Below are 19,794 nucleotides of genomic sequence, written 5' to 3' on the forward strand. Positions count from 1 at the left end.
ATTTAACATTTTCTTGATGTAACAGTCTGTTCTGCTCCCAGGCTCTATGGTACACCTCTAAATATAGACCTGTTTCCTGCACTGATGGCTGAAGAGCTGGTGCCTGGCAGCCGACTGGGACCAACCCTCATGTGTTTACTGGCAACCCAGTTTAAGCGCCTGAGAGATGGTGACCGGTAAGACTTTTTAAATTCAGTTTTAATTGAAGGTTCGTTTACGTGCAATCTGCTAGCAATCACATTATTTGCATTGTACAAACTGATTGGACTCCGCTAATCCTGCAGCCAATGAGATTACTTGCTTAACATTTAAATAGTCTGATTAAAGGTGGGGTAGGTTGAAATTTTCTAAAAAAAAAAAACTTTTTCCCAAATTTGTTTAAACTATCTATGTATACCAATACATAATTAAAATGTAAGTACTCTGAAAAAGAAAGTATACAAATCGAGTGTCTGTAGTCCTCTCAGTACTGCAATAAACACAGCTCATTATTTCCAACCGGGACGAAAGAAATGATTGGCTGGGCGACTGTCACTCTCCCTGCGTAAGAGCGGAAGTGGAAGAGGCACGGACGCTAGGATGAATCACAATTATGGCAGAGAAAGAGTAGTCAAAATTCCCAGTTACCTGCATGTACAGTCAGCGAAGGAAAACCAGGCCAAAAAGGCAGACAGTATTTGAAAAGGCTATGACCAAAAAGTCTTTGGTTAAAGCAAGAAGTCAGACGAGAGTCAATTATCGGCGGGGCTTTCCAGCCGTTGCGACAATTGACAACCAGGGGCTGAAAAGTGACGCCAACAGTGCTTTCGTGGAAGCTCTTACATTTGAAACGCCATATTATATGTTATACCTTCATCACAGTGTAACTGATGGTAACGAGAAAACGTGCGTCAATGCAACCTTTAGTTTGGCTGTTTTTAGCTTGTTACCGAATCAAGCTCAATATATTTTAAACTTTACCATTACCAGCCATGTTAGTTGTTTATATTAATAATGATAAAGTTAGTCATTTTATTACATGTGATTCTGACATGATGTGGTCATGAGATGGAAGACGTGTCCTCCAGCTGAGCGCAGTCGACAGCGCGCGTTCATATGTTTTGGGCCGTGGCTTTGTAAGGATCCCAGACGGGAGGGGGTGGGAGTGAATGAAATAATGAGCTGTGTTTATTGCAGCACTGAGGCCCTGTTTACACGAGAACGCTCACGGGTGAAAACGTAAAAATATTTTATCGGATGTGCCTTTCGTTTACGCTCCATCGTCGTTTTCTTGTGTAAAGGGTAAAAACACAAAAGTCTGCTTGAGAGTGAAGGTTGTTCGCAGGCGCGCGGACTTGGTGTTGTTGTGTGGCAGAGCTTTACATTGCCACCTAGCTGCCTGGAGTGCACAATACATCGAATTTCACACACTTATGCGTCACCATATGCACGCGGATTTCCCACCCAAAGCGCTTGTCTAAACACAGAATAAAAAGTGATAACGCAACGCCACTTTTGCGTTTTCTCTTCAGAATTGTTTCCGTGTAAACATAGCCTGAGAGGACTACAGACACTCGAGTTTTATACTTTCTTTTTCAGAGTACTTACATTTTAATTATGTATTGGTATATATAGACAGTTTAAACAAATTTGGGGAAATTTTTTTTTTTTAGAAAATTTCTACCAACGCCACCTTTTAGTGTTGCCTGTAAAGTGGTCCTACACCACGTTATCAGAGTTATCCGCCACCCTCAGTTCCACCTGTCTAGATCTGATACGGGATTTATGTATGCATATGCCTGCGTCATCAGCATATCTTACATTCTAACAGTAGTGTGTCTGTTTATATATTGGCAGTGGCAAGTCCATACTTGCTACTGCCAACTAGAGTTGTCATGTTTGAAATGACTTTCTTTCTTCCTATGAACATAAACAGAGATTTTTGAAAAATTAATCCATCTCCGTAAGTCCATATACGTAAGTGGATGGGTTCCTCAAAGCTTGACACTGCAATAACAAGGCAAAAATCAAGCATGATTCATTCAGTTCTGGCAGGTCACGTTAGTCAAGCTCACATCAGATGACTCTAAGCTGATCCACATCATACCTATATAAATATGATGCCTATCACTGTATATATATATATATATAAGCTCCTTCAGTATTATCAGCAGCTATCACGTTTCTCAGGAGCTAATTACCCTCCTCTTGACAGTCAGGATTTGGCCTTCTGATTCCCCTTGAATCAGAATAATTTCTCGAATTATGTTGTACTTTAAAATCTTGAATTAATTATATCTGCATACATTCATGTTAGCATTCATGACCATACCGCCAATCCAACCTTTATGCTAATTGTCAATCGTATTTGACGTTAGTGGTCTTAACAGAACTAATATGATGTTAATCCACATGTCCCCAGATGATGAATGAATGATAGGATGTGTGTGAAGAATATACCAATAGTTGAAACTTTTTTAAACTATAAATCGTTTCCAGCAACCTGTGCCATTACGGATGAACCTGTTGCATTATATGGACTAACTTCTTAAAACCTTTGTTTGTGATCTACACAACAAAGAAAGTCAAATATAACTCACTTTCTCAAACGATTCATTTATATGATTGTAGGTTTTGGTATGAGAACCCTGGCTCCTTTAGTCCAGCGCAGTTGACCCAGTTGAAGCAGGCGTCGCTTGCTCGGGTGCTGTGTGATAATAGCGACAACATCACCCGCGTCCAGTCAGATGTCTTTAAAGTGGCTGACTTCCCTCACGGTTATGGAAGCTGTGACGATTTGCCTAAGATTGACCTACGGATGTGGCAGGACTGCTGTGAAGGTATGAGACTTGGACTCTATTTATTTTCCCCCTAAATATAAAATCAGTTTACCATGGCATAATATTTGAGATGTAGCATCAGTCATTTATTGGCCTCACATCAGTGTCAGGGTTATATTTAGTTCCATTGTGCTTTTTTTCATGAATCTGTATATATATTTTTTTCAGCTTAGCTTTCATAATTTCCTAGTTAGTTTCTGTAGTTACTGATTATTGTCACCTGTGTCTTGTTTAGTTTCCTTGTTAACTCATGTGTATTTATAGTCCGGGTTTCCGTTCAGTTCAAATATGTTCACTGCTGGTTCTGTATCTCATTACCACCGCTATAATTTTCAGCAGCCAGTCTTCAGTGTCAATATGCTGACTTGATTCTATATTATTATCAATTATTATATGGTTCTTGTTATCAGTGTTTACATTTGTTTTTACTGCTTAATATGTTGTGAAAAAAAATCAGGTTCCCTTTCATAGTAACTCTGAGTTACGTCGGATGATGTAGAATGGGAGTTTGCTTTGAAGCCTATCATCTTCAAGTATTAAAAAACGAGCCAACGGCAATGAAATGCCATGGGTCTGTGGAGTTGGCATAGCGTATCTCCGCCCCACTGCGTGGTATAAAAGGAGATTGCCAGCCAAGGCAGTCATGTTTTCGCTTCGGAGCCAAGAGCATCTCTTCACCCCAAAAGCCAAAATCCTGAGTTTATCAGTGACTTCATCTCTCGAGACGAGCAAACTCTCCGGTGTTGGTGTGACGGCGGTACCCAGCGAGCTTCACATTGCCTGCATTCTGAGCAGTGGTCTGCCAGTCTGTGTGTTTCTCCCTGGTCGCCTCAGCATCGCAGAGTTTTTCCTCTCACTAAAAGAGCTGCACGTGGCACGTCTTTTTAAAGATGTCTCGCATGTGTTCTTCTGGTTGCAGTCGATTCCTGTCAGCCTTTGATGGGCACGATCGCTGCTTTGCATGTCTGGGCTTTGAGCGCGCTAAAGCAGTGCTCGTGGATGACTCATGTTCCTTCTGTGGGAACATGACCATCGCGACACAGACTCAATGATCTCGCAAGAGAGATAGTCCCCTCATCCACACCCCGATCTACCCCCTCCACGAGAGGTGCTACTTCGGCTGGTGGACAGGGTGACTGTGTGAAACAATCTGACGATGCGTCCTCGGACTCCCTCTGCAGTGTCACAACCCACAAGTGCTGCGTTAATTCAGACGGGTCCATCTGCGGATGCCCCTTGTGTTTCATTCGGCGCTCCAGAGGAAGACTCGATGTCGATCGCTGCATCACAAAGTGGGCAGGAGTCTTCGGGATGTGATTATGCGGCTGCGTTGCCCCCGTCGGTTGTGCTAGAGTTGTCCATATCAGATCCTGAGATGACGGCCATGCTTTCCCAGGCCGTCGAGAGCATCGGGCTGGAGTGGAACCCTCCGCCATGTCCTGAGCGCTCGCGGTTGGATGATTGCTTTTTGGGATCGGCTGCTGGTTCACGCCAGCAGCCAACCCCTAATACCGTTCTTCCTGGAAGGTGCATGAGGAGCTGTCGAAAGTCCTGGAAGTCCCCGTTGACTTCCCATGATCGCTCAACGGCTTTCTCTGCCTTTCCTCCCCTGAATGGGGCTGTCGCCCATGGGTACACTGGGGTTCCCCCGGTTGAGCGCTCTGTTGCGATGCAACTGTGTCTCAGAGCACCTCCTGTCGGGGTAATCCTAAGCACCTGTCCAAGGCCTGTAGATTTTCGTATACCCTGGTGGCGAAGTCTCACAGAGCTGTAGGACAGGCGGCTGTCTCTCTGCATGCCATGAGCACCTTGCAGGTCTACCAGGCCCAGTTGCTCAGTGATATGGACGAGGGTAGGACTGACCCAGGACTCTTTGATGAGCTGCGTGCCGCCACTAACCTCGCTCTCTGAGCGACGAAAGTGGCCACACGCTCCTTACGCCAGGTGATGTCCACTTGTGTGGTCCAGGAGCATCACATTTGGCTAAACCTGGTCAATATGCAGGATGCCGAGCAGACTCGTCTGCTCAACGACCCCATATCCCAGGCTGTCCTCTTCGGCGGTGCGGTTGAGGACTTCGCCCAGCAGTTTGAATATGTTGGGCAGTATCTCCGAGTGGAGCCTGTGTCCTCTCGTGTACTCGCTTCAACCAGCTAGTACTGGACCCACTCAGGTGTCTTCACTTGCTTGCCATTCCACTCCACGGGCTGGATATGTGCAATATTTTCCACAGGTGAGCCTTCCTTTTGAAGCCCTGAGTTCTTCCAGTGCTGTTGAAGCTGACGCCAGTGTCTATTACCTGTGTCGGCTAGGTGACTCTGTGTGCATGGTTCCTCCTCTGAGTAACCCCCACATGTGTATTTCCACTTAAAGCCTCTCTGAGCATGTGTCTTTCTTTTGGCAAGTCACCTTGCCACTCCTAGAGTTGAAAGTAAATGCCACCCCACGGGCTGGTTACTCCAGTGTTCCTCCATATGAAGTCCCCCTGCGGGCCATATGTGTATCCCTAATAACTGATATCTTGCTGAGTAGAAATGTTTCCCGATAAGCATCTTTTGTTTACTTTAGTATGCGTTATCAGATGGAAGAGTTCAGAAGAATTGAGGGATTATGGGAACTTTGATTTTTATCTTGCAGCCATATCCTCTGCCCTGCCACGCTGCTGACTACAGGCCCAGCTAATTTTTGGCTGAAAGTCTTAAGCTCAAAGTCGGTATAGTATCCTTAGCAAACTGTGGTAGTAACAAACTCTTTCTGCCATATTTCTAATAACTGCTGATTACAAATAATTATATTGTATTATAATGTAGTATACTATAAAACTCTTGTAAATATAACATTTTAATATATCACAAATAAATCATACTGTTTGGTAATGAGAATCAGAAGCTCGAAATACCTTTATCGAGAAGGAGGATCTTATCAATATTAATTTGTCCTGTTGTGTGACAATTTCTAAAGATTTTCTCACAATTTTTGTACATTGGGGGGGAAGTTGCAGTGGAAAATGCGGACACGATCATGCAAAGAGTCCATTCACACATGCCCAATCTCTCTCCAATTTATTCAAAACAAATTTTATTTGAGAATTCGATCTAATGTACGACTTTATTATTATCCATAGTCAAATGATTTCTTGTTTAACAATGTATGCTACAATAACACACTGATAAACATTCATAAAAACAGCATGATAATGTAGAACTGTCTATTGGTGACTATCGTCTACAGGTCTTTTGTCAAGTGTGTAGTGTAGTGTCCCACATGGAAAGGGGTCAACTTCTGTCTTTTCCATGTGACCTGTGTTTGCAGACCTTCAAATGTATCATTAAATGACCTTTAGTCCTTCAGGCTTGTATTGATATTTGAATCCCTGTAATGTTCGTGCTGCTGTTTTTCCTGCATCAAATAAAAGGCTGAATGTCTTGCACCTGCAGACTGTCGCACTAAAGGTCAGTTCAATGCCTTGTCATACCACTTCAGAAGCCGCAGGTCAGCGGAGCACAGCTATGCAGAGGAGAAGAAACCTGCCGGCAACATCACTGACAACAGCAGGTACAACTTAACATGAACTAATAATACAAAAGTTCGCTGAAGCATTTATTTATCGTAGGTAATGGTAATTAATCAACAATTTCTAACACATTATAAAAAATAAGAAGTTGTTTGTGTTATGTAATGGGCTGAGTTAACATGAACGAACTATGAACAGTTGTGTTTTTATTAACTAACAAAGATGAATAAATATGGTAGCAAATGTATTGCACATTGGTGATGTTAGTTAACGCATTACCTAACATTAAAGGAGAACTCCGGCGAACAATGAACCTTTGGTCTAATAAAACATCGGTACCTAGCCAATCGTTCTCTGAGATTTGTTTTCATGATAATCGAATGTAAAGAGTTTTATCTCTAAAAACTGTTTAGTGTATAATGCCACTAACAAGGCTCAAAATCGCCCCACACTAACACAGTAACATAATGAGGGTTCCTACATGCAAACTGAAGCATTGAGAACTTTGTAAGTGTACAGAGAGTTTAATAAGAAGATAAACCACTCAGAGAATGGTCGACTAGATACCATTATTAGGCCAAAGGTTCATTTTGCGCCAGAGTTGTCCTTTAAGGCCACTCTATTTCACTCTGAGTCCTGTGCACTCAGTTTTTTGTTATTTTTCGGCCACTGAGTTGACGAATGTTCAACTTTGTTCAACACTGTCACTTTTTACCAAATCGTCCAATCACAGTGGAGGAGGGTTGGGATAAATACCACAATGACCAACCGCCACATTGTCATTGTACAAGAGCAACAGACAACAAATACTTTACATTGTATTGACATTTTTACATTCAGAAACAAACTATCTTGCACATATAGTGTCTCAGCTAAAAAAAATAAAATAAATAAATAAATGCTCCGCTGCCGAAGCGCTCTCAATCACCCTGGCTCTTTGGTGGACACACAGCCTGAGTAATGTAACCATATGGTAATTAATAATTAATCAGTTTTTGTAATTAGTCAAAGAACATGGATGCTTTAGATTACAACATGTCGGATCATTTATTCATTCTACTTTTAATGAATTTTGTTTTTCAGCACTTTGGAAGATGCTCAAACTGCAGTAAACGTAACCGTATCCCCAAAGTCAAGCACTGAACCCTCCATTAAGGATTTCCAAGACTTTGTTGCTGACATGCAGAAAACTATCACAGGTTTACGAAAACAGGTTAGCACACATGATTCACTCGGTACATTGCAATGCCAAGCTGTGATGCATATTCATCCATTCATTTAAACCTTCTGAAAACCTAGTCGCATGTATTTGTGAATGAATCCACTTGTGTTGATAATTTAAATATACAAGGATGATGATGCGTGAAAATGTTCGTTTTACTGTCCAGTACAGCAGGCCAAGAATCAAACTTTCCAGACTCTCTGATTTGAATGAAAAACACATGGCAATCTACAGTGACATCACAAATACTTTCTGCCTTGATGCTTATGTCCACTTCCCGCCGTATGTTTAAAGTCTATCAAATATCTTTCTTTTTTTTTTGATATACAGAATAAATAAATGTATTGGATCAACTTTTTGAATCACTAATCATATTAGAGTGAATTACACAGTGACAGGTACGAGTTACTTTGTTTTAAAAATGTGATTCTCACACAGAAAATAAGACACTGAGGAAAGTGTCACATTAAAGCTCTCTGAAGGAACAATTTGGCCCTGTACTAATGCCTCTTAAAATCCGACTTAAGATTGACTAAAGATCAGATAACCACTTAAACAGAGCTGTGAAGGAATCACAAAAGAGTAGATGTCAAAATTATGGAAGTAAAATAATGCCAAATGTTTTTGAAACTGTTGCTCTGGTCTTCAACACGCGCGTGCACCCCCTGCTGGTGAGGTCGAACTAACAGCAGATGGAGATTATGCTCGGTTATCGACTGCTTTTCCTGGAGGTCCTGGATGTCAATGTTGAATTCACTGTCGAATTCGAACCACTGAATTTGTGGAAGCAAATTTGCAAAGTGAAATAAAATGGACTGAAAATTTCCTGTTGAATATTATAGGTTGTATTTTTAAACAGTTTGAATATTTTGGAAGTGAAATACGAAAGGTGATTATGGATTATTGGATTTTTAATAATGAAAATGTGTTTGAAATATATGAATATATTCACAGCTAAAATATTCAACCATGCTGAATATTTGGCATTATTGTACTTCCATATCAATCTAACACACAGAAATACCATAAGATTCTCTCAGGTATTGATTCAGCAATCGTATTTGAATTTGAATTTGTATAGTTCATACTATTTAGTTTACGTCTCTCCACGGTCACGCTTTATAAAGCAATACTTTGTCCCAAAAGGGAAAATTCACATTATGTACTCACCTTCATGTAGTAAGGGTTAATTGCTTTGCTTTAGTTACTTGTTGCTTTGGATGGAAGTGTCTGTTAACTGCATAAATGTAATTTTTTTTTTTTTTTTTTTTTTGCTTTCTTCTGTGGAACACAAAAAGACTGTAGTTTCCACACAACCACAATAAATGGAGTAGGACAGCTTTTCAAGATTACACTGAAATTTTTAAGCTTCATTAAAATTGTACACCTCACATTAAGTCTTCTAAAACCATATTGAAGAACATTCCAAAATAGTATAATTATTTATTAATGGTGCCCTGTATGGATGCCCAATATGACAAACAATGGCAATATGCTTTATCAAAAATATTTTACTAAAATACTTTAACGATTTTTTTAAGATTCAGCGTTTAAAAAATGTAGTTGAACTTTAGAATGACTTATAGCCAATGTGAATTTTACATTAAAAATGAATGATTTAACTGAGCTTTTGTTGAATTAGGAAAGGAAGGGTGTAGAGAGACTTTATCAAACCATTTCAGAAACTGTGAGAAAAGAGGTGATGCTGCAATGCATATTATGAAAAAAAAGAGACTTTTTTTGAGAATTTTTCTCTATGTTGAAACGGACAGATAAAAAGACTTGAAGGTCGTGTGAGCAGGACAGACTGTGCAGATGAGGACGGGAGAGAGCGAGTAGATGGAGAGAGTTGGAAGAAGAATCCCTGCACCATATGTCAGTGCAAAGTAAGTTCATCAGTGCACTGAAACTCTCTGTCACGCTGATACAGTTTTCCACAAATACTGTACATCTGACTTCCATACACCGGCACGTATTATTACACGGGTATTATGAACTAATGATGTGAATTTGCAAAGCAAAAACATTTATTTATATAGTATAGAATAGTAAAACAACAATTTGTCTGATGGATCGCTGATGTAAGATTCCTCTTTATCAAAAAACATTTAGTTTTAGTCATCTGAATTGTTTTAGTCTAGTTTTAGTCGACGAAATACAATAATATTTTAGTCGACTAAAATATAATAGGTTTAGTTAAATTGTAATGCGTTCATTTAGAATTTCTCTAAAATGTCCAAACCCATGTACTCATATACATCTATTAACCTATTAATATGAATGATTTTAAGTTTGAACATGCAATACGGATACAGATTTAACTACTGTGACTTAAAAAATATCTTACAATTATATAAAACCACTTTTCCCAAAGTAAATCACAGTCTTCTTTTCAATGAATGATGCATTCTTTATAACTACTTGCATGCATCATTCTTTATTCTTTCAAGCAGAAATATTTATTTGTATGAATTAAATACAATTAATCCTCATTTAAGCTATGAACCAGTCCCTCCAGGATTTCACGATTTTTTTTTTGTGATTTTTGCGATCAAAATGACTGATTTTGTGGTGGTAATTTCCAAAAATTTGTGAAAAAATTTGTGATTTATATATAACATTCACCATAATAGTATTCAGTCCTTCCAGAAAAACGCAGAGTTTTTTTTTTTGTTTTTTTTTTGCGGGCAAAAATTTATTACGTGGCCCGTTTTCTTTAAAAATGCGATGGAATATGTGGGATATTTATGCAATTTTATGCGATGAAATTGCAGGAATTTGCAAAAATTGAGGGAACTTGCAAAAATTGCGGTTTGATGAAAAAGAGGAAAAAAAGTGATTACCCCAACACCCTTTTCTCACTAGGCTATTGTAAGAGTCATTTCTTATTACTTCCTTTGATAAGCAAGCATACTACATCATAGAAAGTGCTGGGAATATTTAATTTCTCATCTTGTTTAATTTCAGACTGTAATGAGTGGAAATAAGGTGTGGCCCCTTTAAGAGCTGCGCGCTCCCTGTTGAATTCTCTGCAGTGTTATACGTGCGCCTCAAACACACAATGTGTGCGGGTAATTTCTGTTTGATGCTACTTCTTTTATCTTATGTTGTTTATTAAGTAACGATGTGACGGTAGAACGCGTGACAGACAGTTATACGAGTTCGATTTGTCGCGTAATTGCGTCACTTCATAACGTTCCCATGGAAACAGGGGGAAACGGCTGCTCTTGTGTGAAGCAAACGCAACATTTTTTCAAATTTCTGCTAAGATACATGTGACTTTTTTTGCAACGAAAATGCGAGGATTATGAAATTATGCAAACCCCGCATATTTTGCACGGAAATCGGCAATTTATGCGGCGAAAGTGCGGCGTATTTGAAAAAATGCGGCCCCCGCATAAATATGCGGACTTTGGCTGATTTTGCATTGAATTCAGCGATCGCATAATCGCGTTTTTCTGGAGGGACTGTATGAACAAACAGTGAACGCTCTTCTCTTTTTCTTTTGTTGCTTGAAAATTAAGGACACAGACCGCATTAGGTTTATTACCCACTGTCACTTTAAGACATTAGATCATGTCCAATGACATGCGGATACGATTGCACTGATGTACATCCGATACACTCTAAACTGTTTAAGACATAACCAACATAGTTTACATGAATACTCTCCAAAACGAACCTTTAGACATAATGTTGTGTGTATTTGTCCATTCAAACAAGAAAGAGCGCTCAGTTCAGTTCTTGCGCACTCTCTATTGTGCATGGCTACAGCTGGAATTCATCCGGGAAGGTGCTGTCGCAAGAGGCGTGAGCTCTGCGAAGCAAGTCCAGGTGCAACCAGCTAGACCTGTTCTTTGTCCTCCCTGACTTTGCACAAAAGCCACATTTGGGCTATAGGGCCAGGCCAGGGCCAACAGCGAGCCGAGCCAGTGGCCTCGGGCCTCAAGCTCACTCGTCATGAAAGCACGTTCAAGTTCAACTGGGAGACGAGTGGCCCACAGCAGACTGATCTCATGAAATGGCATATGTATGACACGCCAATTTGTATTTCCATTTTTGACGAGCTATCAACACGCATAATCGCTTTTCAGCGTGTTTATGAACGCTGGCGTATTGCATTCACTTGAAGAAAAAAAAATCTACTCTGTTTTTCTGAATTAATGGGTTAATTTTTCATGAGAAATTTTTTTTTTCTGTTTTTCTGAATTAATGAGTTAATTTTTCATGGAATTTTTTTTTTTGCTCTGTTTTTCTGAATTAACGAGTTAATTCAGAAAAAACAGAGCAAAAACTTTTTTTCTCACGAAAAATTAACTCATTAATTCAGAAAAACAGAGAAAAAAATATTTTCTCATGAAAAATTAACTCATTAATTCAGAAAAACAGAGAAAAACTTTTTTTCTCATGAAAAATTAACTCATTAATTCAGAAAAACAGAGAAAAACTTTTTTTCTCATGAAAAATTAACTCATTAATTCAGAAAAACAGAGAAAAACTTTTTTCTCATGACAAATTAACTCATTAATTCAGAAAAACAGAGCAAAAAAAAAATTTCTCATGAAAAATTAACTCGTTAATTCAGAAAAACAGAGCAAAAAATTTCTCATGAAAAATTAACTCATTAATTCAGAAAAACAGAGAAAAAAATATTTTCTCATGAAAAATTAACTCATTAATTCAGAAAAACAGAGAAAAAAATATTTTCTCATGAAAAATTAACTCATTAATTCAGAAAAACAGAGAAAAACTTTTTTTCTCATGAAAAATTAACTCATTAATTCAGAAAAACAGAGAAAAACTTTTTTTCTCATGAAAAATTAACTCATTAATTCAGAAAAACAGAGAAAAACTTTTTTTCTCATGAAAAATTAACTCATTAATTCAGAAAAACAGAGCAAAAAAAAATTTCTCATGAAAAATTAACTCGTTAATTCAGAAAAACAGAGCAAAAAAAATTTTCTCATGAAAAATTAACTCATTAATTCAGAAAAACAGAGAAAAAAAAAATTTTCTCATGAAAAATTAACTCATTAATTCAGAAAAACAGAGCAAATTTTTTTTTTCTCATGAAAAATTAACTCATTAATTCAGAAAAACAGAGTAGATTTTTTTTCTTCAAGTGAATGCAATACGCCTCCGTACCGTTGATATAAAGGGGACATATCATGCAAAATCCACTTTTTTAGCCCTTAAATGCATTTTGTTGTATATTTGGAGTGTTTATAAGTACAGAAAAGATGAAATTATTCTCTTCAGGTAATTCGTTTATATCTTTATATTCTGTTTTGGTCATATTTTTCAACCTGTTCAGATTTTTCTGTTGTCTATGACGTTTTTTGAGCAAGTGCGTCGCCGTATTTGCAGCGGAACTGACAAATAAGGACATTGACTACCGGTCCAACACTTCGAGCAATCCGCCATTATTATTTCTCGCTTCGATTTTGTAGTCCGAGCTCAATGATGCAGAAGTTACGAGAGGAAGTCAAAATGTTCGGTTGTTGGATGTACGTTAGTGACCTGAAGCACTTCAAGGATTCCCACTTTAACAACCTCCGCCAGTATAAAGAAGGGTTTGCGGATCGACTTCATCTGAATGAGAGGTAAATTCCTTCTATCTTTGAAGACGACGAACAGAGCATTTCGATAAGCTGTAAATATCGTTAATAAAAATAAAGTAGCTGCTACTTTACTTTCTTAAAACACATGGTGGTCATGGTTTAGCAGTACCTTTGTCTTTCTTCGTTTTTGTTTTGAAGTAACATTACACGTCTGCAGTATTATTGTTCTTGAGTTTCATCAGTGGTCATTTAGCTGCGTTTTTCTGATGCTTTTCTAAACGTATCATATTGTCAATACTGATTTTTTTTTTGTGGTAAGATTAGACCGTAGTCATTTATCTTGTCAGTTTGCTTGTTTTAACAAGAGAAATAGTCGACTTTCACTAATAACACAAAACAGTTGACTCACATACCAATACATCCATATGAAGAGGTCTGCAGGTTCGTCGTCGTCTTTATCGACTCGCTCGCTCTGGCTCGAATATGTAAGGCTTGATGGACAAGTCTTCTGTTGTTGACATTTTATTAACGTGTGAATAAAAATGTTCTTTGAAGGTATCGAATATAATCGTAGATCTCTAATCAGACTACAATAATGGCCGAACGTGGGGAGTTGAACCGACCGTGAACTCATCGACCTGGAGAGCGGGCGGGGTGTGACGCATCTCCTTTTTATTTAAAGGGGACGCATTGAAACGGGTCGCTCAAAGACGCACATCAGAAAAAGGGCCTGTGGAGCTATCCACAAGTTTCCTACGCCCCATGAGGCCTTGCGTCAAAAGTGGGCGCGACTTCCGGTTTGAAGTAAACAAAGCACGATTTGACATGCTTGACACTCGTTCATTCAACAGTTGACAGTCATTCAAGTTATAGCGATCCAAACTAGCTAACGATGTGGGAACACAACCTCAACGAAATTCAAAAGGGTGAAATAACAGTACCTTTACCCTCCGCAACATTATTAATAATCAATACTCATCAAGGCATGGTGACAGACAGTTGTGTGAGCTGACAAACAATTAAAATAAAAAACACACACTTAGTCATTGTGCTTTGGAGTTTATTCAAAATTATAAATGAATGTGCTGCTTGAATACATTAACTGGCACATTGGTATTCTGTCAACACAGGCTTTGATCCTGAGTTTAGGTGTAACATCAGTAGCGAACAGCCAATCACATGCTGAGAGAGTTTATAGAACATTAAGAATTTAAACAAATGTACACAGGAAGATTCGGCGTCTTTTGGGAGGTGATGGAAACTACAGTCGTTGGCAGGATCAGAGACGGGCTCTGGCAGGATCACTCTGATTTCGTTTTCAGCTTATGTTCAAAACAATCACGTTTAAGCCACTGAATTAGTTTAGTCCGGTTATACATTCAACCGCGAACAGCACATGTTGCCCCTGAGCTCCGTAACGACATCTCTCATAAAGATTTGCGTCTTTAAATAGTAAAATAATTCTCCGAAAAACAGCTAGCCTCTTCGCTAACTAACACACAAAATACCATTGGAATGCTACTTCCGCCGCCTCACCGGAAGTTTCACCCACTTTATTTTTTACAGGAGCACCCCCCGGAAACTTGTGGATAATAATGAGGAATTCAGACCCAAGCATTGCAGTTATGTTTTATATAGACCACAACGGTATGATTGATTTATATGTAAAAATGAATGATTTAAAAGCATGATATGTACCCTTTAACATTACATAACTATATATATAAATATGTGACCTACCTACCCCAACCATCCCTAAACCTACCCGTCACTGAGGTTAATGGCATTTATGAGTCTTCCCCTACCATCCTAGGAAAAAAAAAATATCGCTCCCCAGATGTAGAGCTACATTTTGCTTCGTTTCGCTCGGACATTTAACGCCGCGTACATGCACGCGGAATCACTCGAATCAACATTTAACGGCGTAGACATACACCCATACACTTGACTTGAAAGTGCCGTGTATGTTTACCTCAAAAGTCATGATGCCATGTTCCCCGCGGAGGTGTTTGTGAATGTGAATGCCTTCCGGACCAACACATCCGGCGATCAACGGCCGAAACCTCTGGCAACTTGAGGCATGTCTTTGGTGTGAATGCAGATCTCCCGCTCTAGTGTAGATAGAGTGCAATTTGAAAGGAAAACACCGTTGGAAAATGTGTCCAGTTCCTGTATAATTAATTTATGCAATGTAATTATGTAATAAAGTTACATAACAATTATGTTTTTAGCTCACTTGTTCCGGTCTGTCTCTGTCAGGGGGCCCAGGTGACGTGTTTCGTGGAAAAGTGTCCGACGGCAGCATGTCTGAATCCCGTGACGCCCAAAGGCTCATGCTGCCCCGTGTGCCTGAACCAGCCTTCACAACCGCAGGATACAGAGCATCGCGTATAACCTCAGGACACTTAACCCATGTGACCTTGTGCTCATGCCTCTATTTGGTCTATAGTTGTGTTTCAGGGTTTTTTTTGTTGTTTGTCATGTATTGGTTTTTTTGTTTGCATATCCTCAGACACCCACTACAAAGAACCAAAAATACACTGCCTTACGTATTTGAACAAATGAATGTGGGACCCCGTTTTTCTCCTCAGGCCTGTTAACCGGGAGACGACTACCCAAGGTGTTCATTTCCAACACCAGAGATGGGCGACTGCGGTCCTGGAGGAGTGTGTTTACCTGCAGAGTTCAGCTTCATCCCTAATCAAACATGCCTGAAAAAGCCACAGTCTACAGGATTACTTGAAAATGACAGGCATGTGCACTCAAAAAAAAAATACATATTTAGGCCTAAATGTAAGATTTATGTATTTTATTGAATATAATAATTCCATCCATTTGGATTACAGAGTTGTAAGATAAGGTATTAAACCTAATGTGATGCATATTTGTCAGTCATACATGAAACCATGTGGATTCTAAGCTATTTTTAAAAACATGATTATTTAAAGGGGTCATGAACTGGCTTTTTAAATGTTATTATATTGTTGTCTGAGGTCAACTTATGACGTTCGTTTGGTTTTTGCATTCAAAAACATCAAAATGAATAAGTAATAGGCTATTTTCTACCCTAGTTTTGAGCCTAGCTGAAAAACGCTGGGTTTTTATGGGCGTCTCGCACTGAAGACTTGGAAGTAAACGCCGACAGCTGTGAGTGGATAGCAGTTTTGCATATTATAATGAGTTTCAACTCACCCGTCGGTGCACTTGGGGGAAATTGTTTCGAAAACGTCCAATGTTGTAAAATGGCAACCGGAATGATTCGCCCATACATGTTCGACCCAGAGTCCGTGTGTTGCACCATTTCTGTCAGATCCAATATAGACGGGACAGCACCGTTCTTTACTCTTAATCGGTCTGCAAATCCAGTCTACAAAACAATCCTGAGTGAAATGAAGCGAACAGACGGACGATGTTTTACCTCATTAGCTGGAACATCATTAAAAATAAAGTTTATCCATGCAGTCCTAATGGGATCCAGAGGAAGCTTATGCAGCGACTGTCTTCTTCCACAACCAGGCGCTGGACAATATTCTGTATTGCTCGGTAACTCGATCCGGTTTGTCATCAGGAGGTAGGCGTCTATGTTATTTATCTATGCGTGTAATGTGCGAATCGGTGGCCGGGGCTAAACCGGCCATGTTGAAGTAGGCGTTGATCTTCTTCTGCGGGGGTGGTGTTTTATCCTCTTTGACGTCATAGTTCCCCACTTTGAAAAACGAGTCGTTTGCTGAGGCTGGTGTCAATAAAAGCTTTTATTGGACTAACAAGGACGTTTTCAGTTCTGAAACTTACTAGATATTCTTATAATATGATGACCTTAGATGTCAAAAGCTCAAGGAAAATTTGATTTCTCAGTTCATCACCCATTTAAATAAAATCAAATAGTTAATAATCAACTTTGCCTTGATTTTTTTTTTAATGCAGAATGTATGACCGATAAATATGCATCACATTATGTATTCTGAATGGATATACATTTTTTAATTTAAACCTAAATATATTGTGTTTGAGTGTGTGTTTAATTGGGCATGGAGCTGAACTCTGCAGGACAACGTCTCTCCAGGACCCGAGTTACCCTTTTCTGTTTGTTTAATGGAAGAAGCATTCTCAGACTGGAGATGCTGCAGAACTGGTGCTATCATTTAAGTGATTTACCCGAGTCTTACGAGTGTTGTTTTATGCATTTAATTGTTTTGCAATATGCAATGCATCGTACAATATATACACTTTTTAAAACCACCCTTTGAGCGAAAACATCGTTTTATAGTTAAGCTTAAAAAAATTAAACGTTACTTGTGCTTTTACTTTATGTTGCATAGTATGATAATCTGGACACATGTAGAACATTAGTTCCCACTTTGTATCTTCCTCTCATATGGAGAAAAAATGTGAATACCTAGAAAACAATCTTTGCAATGGGGAAAAAAACTCTACTGATCACCAAATGTTTGTTTCCCTTGGCAACTGCGGGTTTTCGGAGACCTGGACTTTGGGCTTTATTTTGACATAACGCTGTTATTGATGTTTTTTGGTTTGGGAGCGACAGAGGTGAAAAGTTTGGGAAGCGCAGCACTGAGCTGAAGTCAGGCTCTTATCTAAAGTGTTACTCTACTTTTCTTTAACACTCCATTCTACCAGCACAGTATTTATATCCTTGTCATGAATGAAGGTCCAGATGTTTCCTTTCTTTTCAAACAGTGTTTAGAGATGTAAACAGTTCTGCCTCTTCGCAATACGTGGCCTAATGGTTAGAGAGTCAGACTTGTAACCTATAGGTAGTGGGTTTGATTCTTAATACCGGCAGAGCCGCATTGAATGGCTGCCCACTGCCTCGGGTGTGTGTGTGTGTGTGTGTGTGTGTGTGTGTTCACTACTCCCAAATGTGTGTGAACTAAAATGGATTGTTTAAATGCAAAGAACCTATTCTGAGTATGGGTTAGCATACTTGGCCTTCATGTCATATCACTTCCTTTAAATAATATTGTACCATTTGAACTGGTTCATAAGAGTCATTGGTTTGTGAATCAGACTGCACTGCTCATTCTGTATGTTTGTTGCTGGGTGAACCAGCGAGGACTTCGGTGTTGTTTATGTGTTCTTGTCATTACTTTCAAGCACCCAGTATTTGTCATGTTCAATGCAGATTAAAGACTCAACGTTTTGCGTTGATGCTAGAAAAACTAGTTTAGTGGTTTACTATCAGTCAAAAGATTGGAATTATTAGAAATACAAATGTTTCTTGTTTATGCATGTATTTGATTAAAAACAACAATATTAAAAAGTCATTTTGTGAAATATGAATTAAAAAAAATATTTTAATAAATATAAAAAATGTAATTTATTCATTTCTGAAGGATCATGTGACACTAAAGACTGAAGTAATGATTGTGAAAATTCAGCTTTGATCACAGGAATAAATTACATTTTTCATTTATTAAAATATAAAACTGGACTAATAAGAAGTCCAAGCTGATTTTTTGAAGTCTCACTGAAATGGAAGCCATACCCTTAGCTGGAGGACTGCGGTGTCTCTCATAACACTGTATCCTGATTAAATGTCTTCAGCGTTACAGATTGCAGATAATCAGAATCACAGTTTGCTTGTATAGTTATGTTGGCGCTGGTCAGTGATCGGAAAAGTGACTTTTATAGTGGTGAGAGTGTTTGACTGTTAGTTCTACCATGTTTGACCTGCGTTCTACTCTTTTATCTCTGTTATGTGACTCAGTGTCAGTGTTTTATTACTCTCAAACAGCCTTCCTTCCTTCCTTGATCTAACAACCTCTTGAAGATCCTCCCCCAAACCAAACTGTGCCCATCTGCCTTGGAAATGCACTGCCCTGCAAGACTGAACATGCTCAAACAAGTGGTCAAAATGATTCTTTTGTATTATATTTTTGCCAAAGACTGTTTGCACTGCAACGTATGCCTTTCAACAATAAAATGGCCACCTATGTATCATTGACTGTTTTATTTCCAAAACTTCATCACATTTATTTATACATTTATTTATTTACTGCCTATAGCACTTTGTTTCAAAGCAGCGAAAATGTATTTCAGCGTTGAATCAATTCAGTTCAATAATGTCTCAGGTTACGACTGTAACCTATGTTCCCTGAGAACAGGGAATGAGACACTGCTTCGATGTTGTTTTGGGGAACGCCTCAGGTGTCTGAAATCACAATCAAATCATGGAAATCACATTGACCTGCGACAGCCCATGAATCATTAGCGTGAATGATTATCGTGGAACCTGGGGAGCCTCATAAATATGACCAAATCCTTTCGTCTGAAGGGACTGTTTGGTAGGCAGGCCCCGAGGCATGTCAATGAGACACAGTGTCTCGTTCCCTGTTCTCAGGGAACGTAGGTTACAGTCGTAACCTGAGGCATTCCGTTTCAAAAGGGTGTCGATGACACTTTGGGAAACGATATACCCACGCCGCCATGCTAAGGGGAGTGCATGCCCATTGGCAGTGACAACTGTCCAGCAATTCAATGTAACGCTAGAACCACTCACCCTCAGGTCATACTGGGCTGTCAATGACAGCATTCCCTATGGTCATAGCCCAAGCTATATGTTCCAACAGGAAAACCTCCATAAACATAGTTTAATGAAAGGCCTACCTGGGCCTGCTCTAAGGCCTAGGACCACAACTTCAAATCAGAATCCCTTCT

The 19,794-nt window shown here is 39.1% G+C and overlaps 1 protein-coding gene across 1 annotated transcript in view; it reads left to right on the forward strand.

The window, feature by feature from the left end:
• The window catches only part of pxdn (peroxidasin), a 106,589-nt gene extending 87,515 nt beyond the window's left edge, over positions 1 to 19,074 (forward strand). The window contains exons 18-23 of the mRNA XM_039651074.2: positions 42 to 176; positions 2,611 to 2,819; positions 6,257 to 6,374; positions 7,417 to 7,546; positions 9,328 to 9,441; positions 15,376 to 19,074. Coding sequence (XP_039507008.2) covers positions 42 to 176; positions 2,611 to 2,819; positions 6,257 to 6,374; positions 7,417 to 7,546; positions 9,328 to 9,441; positions 15,376 to 15,510 — 841 coding nt within the window. The 3' untranslated portion in view covers positions 15,511 to 19,074. The remainder of the gene's footprint in view (positions 1 to 41; positions 177 to 2,610; positions 2,820 to 6,256; positions 6,375 to 7,416; positions 7,547 to 9,327; positions 9,442 to 15,375) is intronic.
• Positions 19,075 to 19,794: the final 720 nt, after the last annotated feature.

Source organism: Pimephales promelas, chromosome 15, assembly GCF_988280905.1.
Source record: "Pimephales promelas chromosome 15, fPimPro1.hap1.1, whole genome shotgun sequence".
Classification (NCBI taxonomy): Eukaryota; Metazoa; Chordata; class Actinopteri; order Cypriniformes; family Leuciscidae; genus Pimephales; species Pimephales promelas.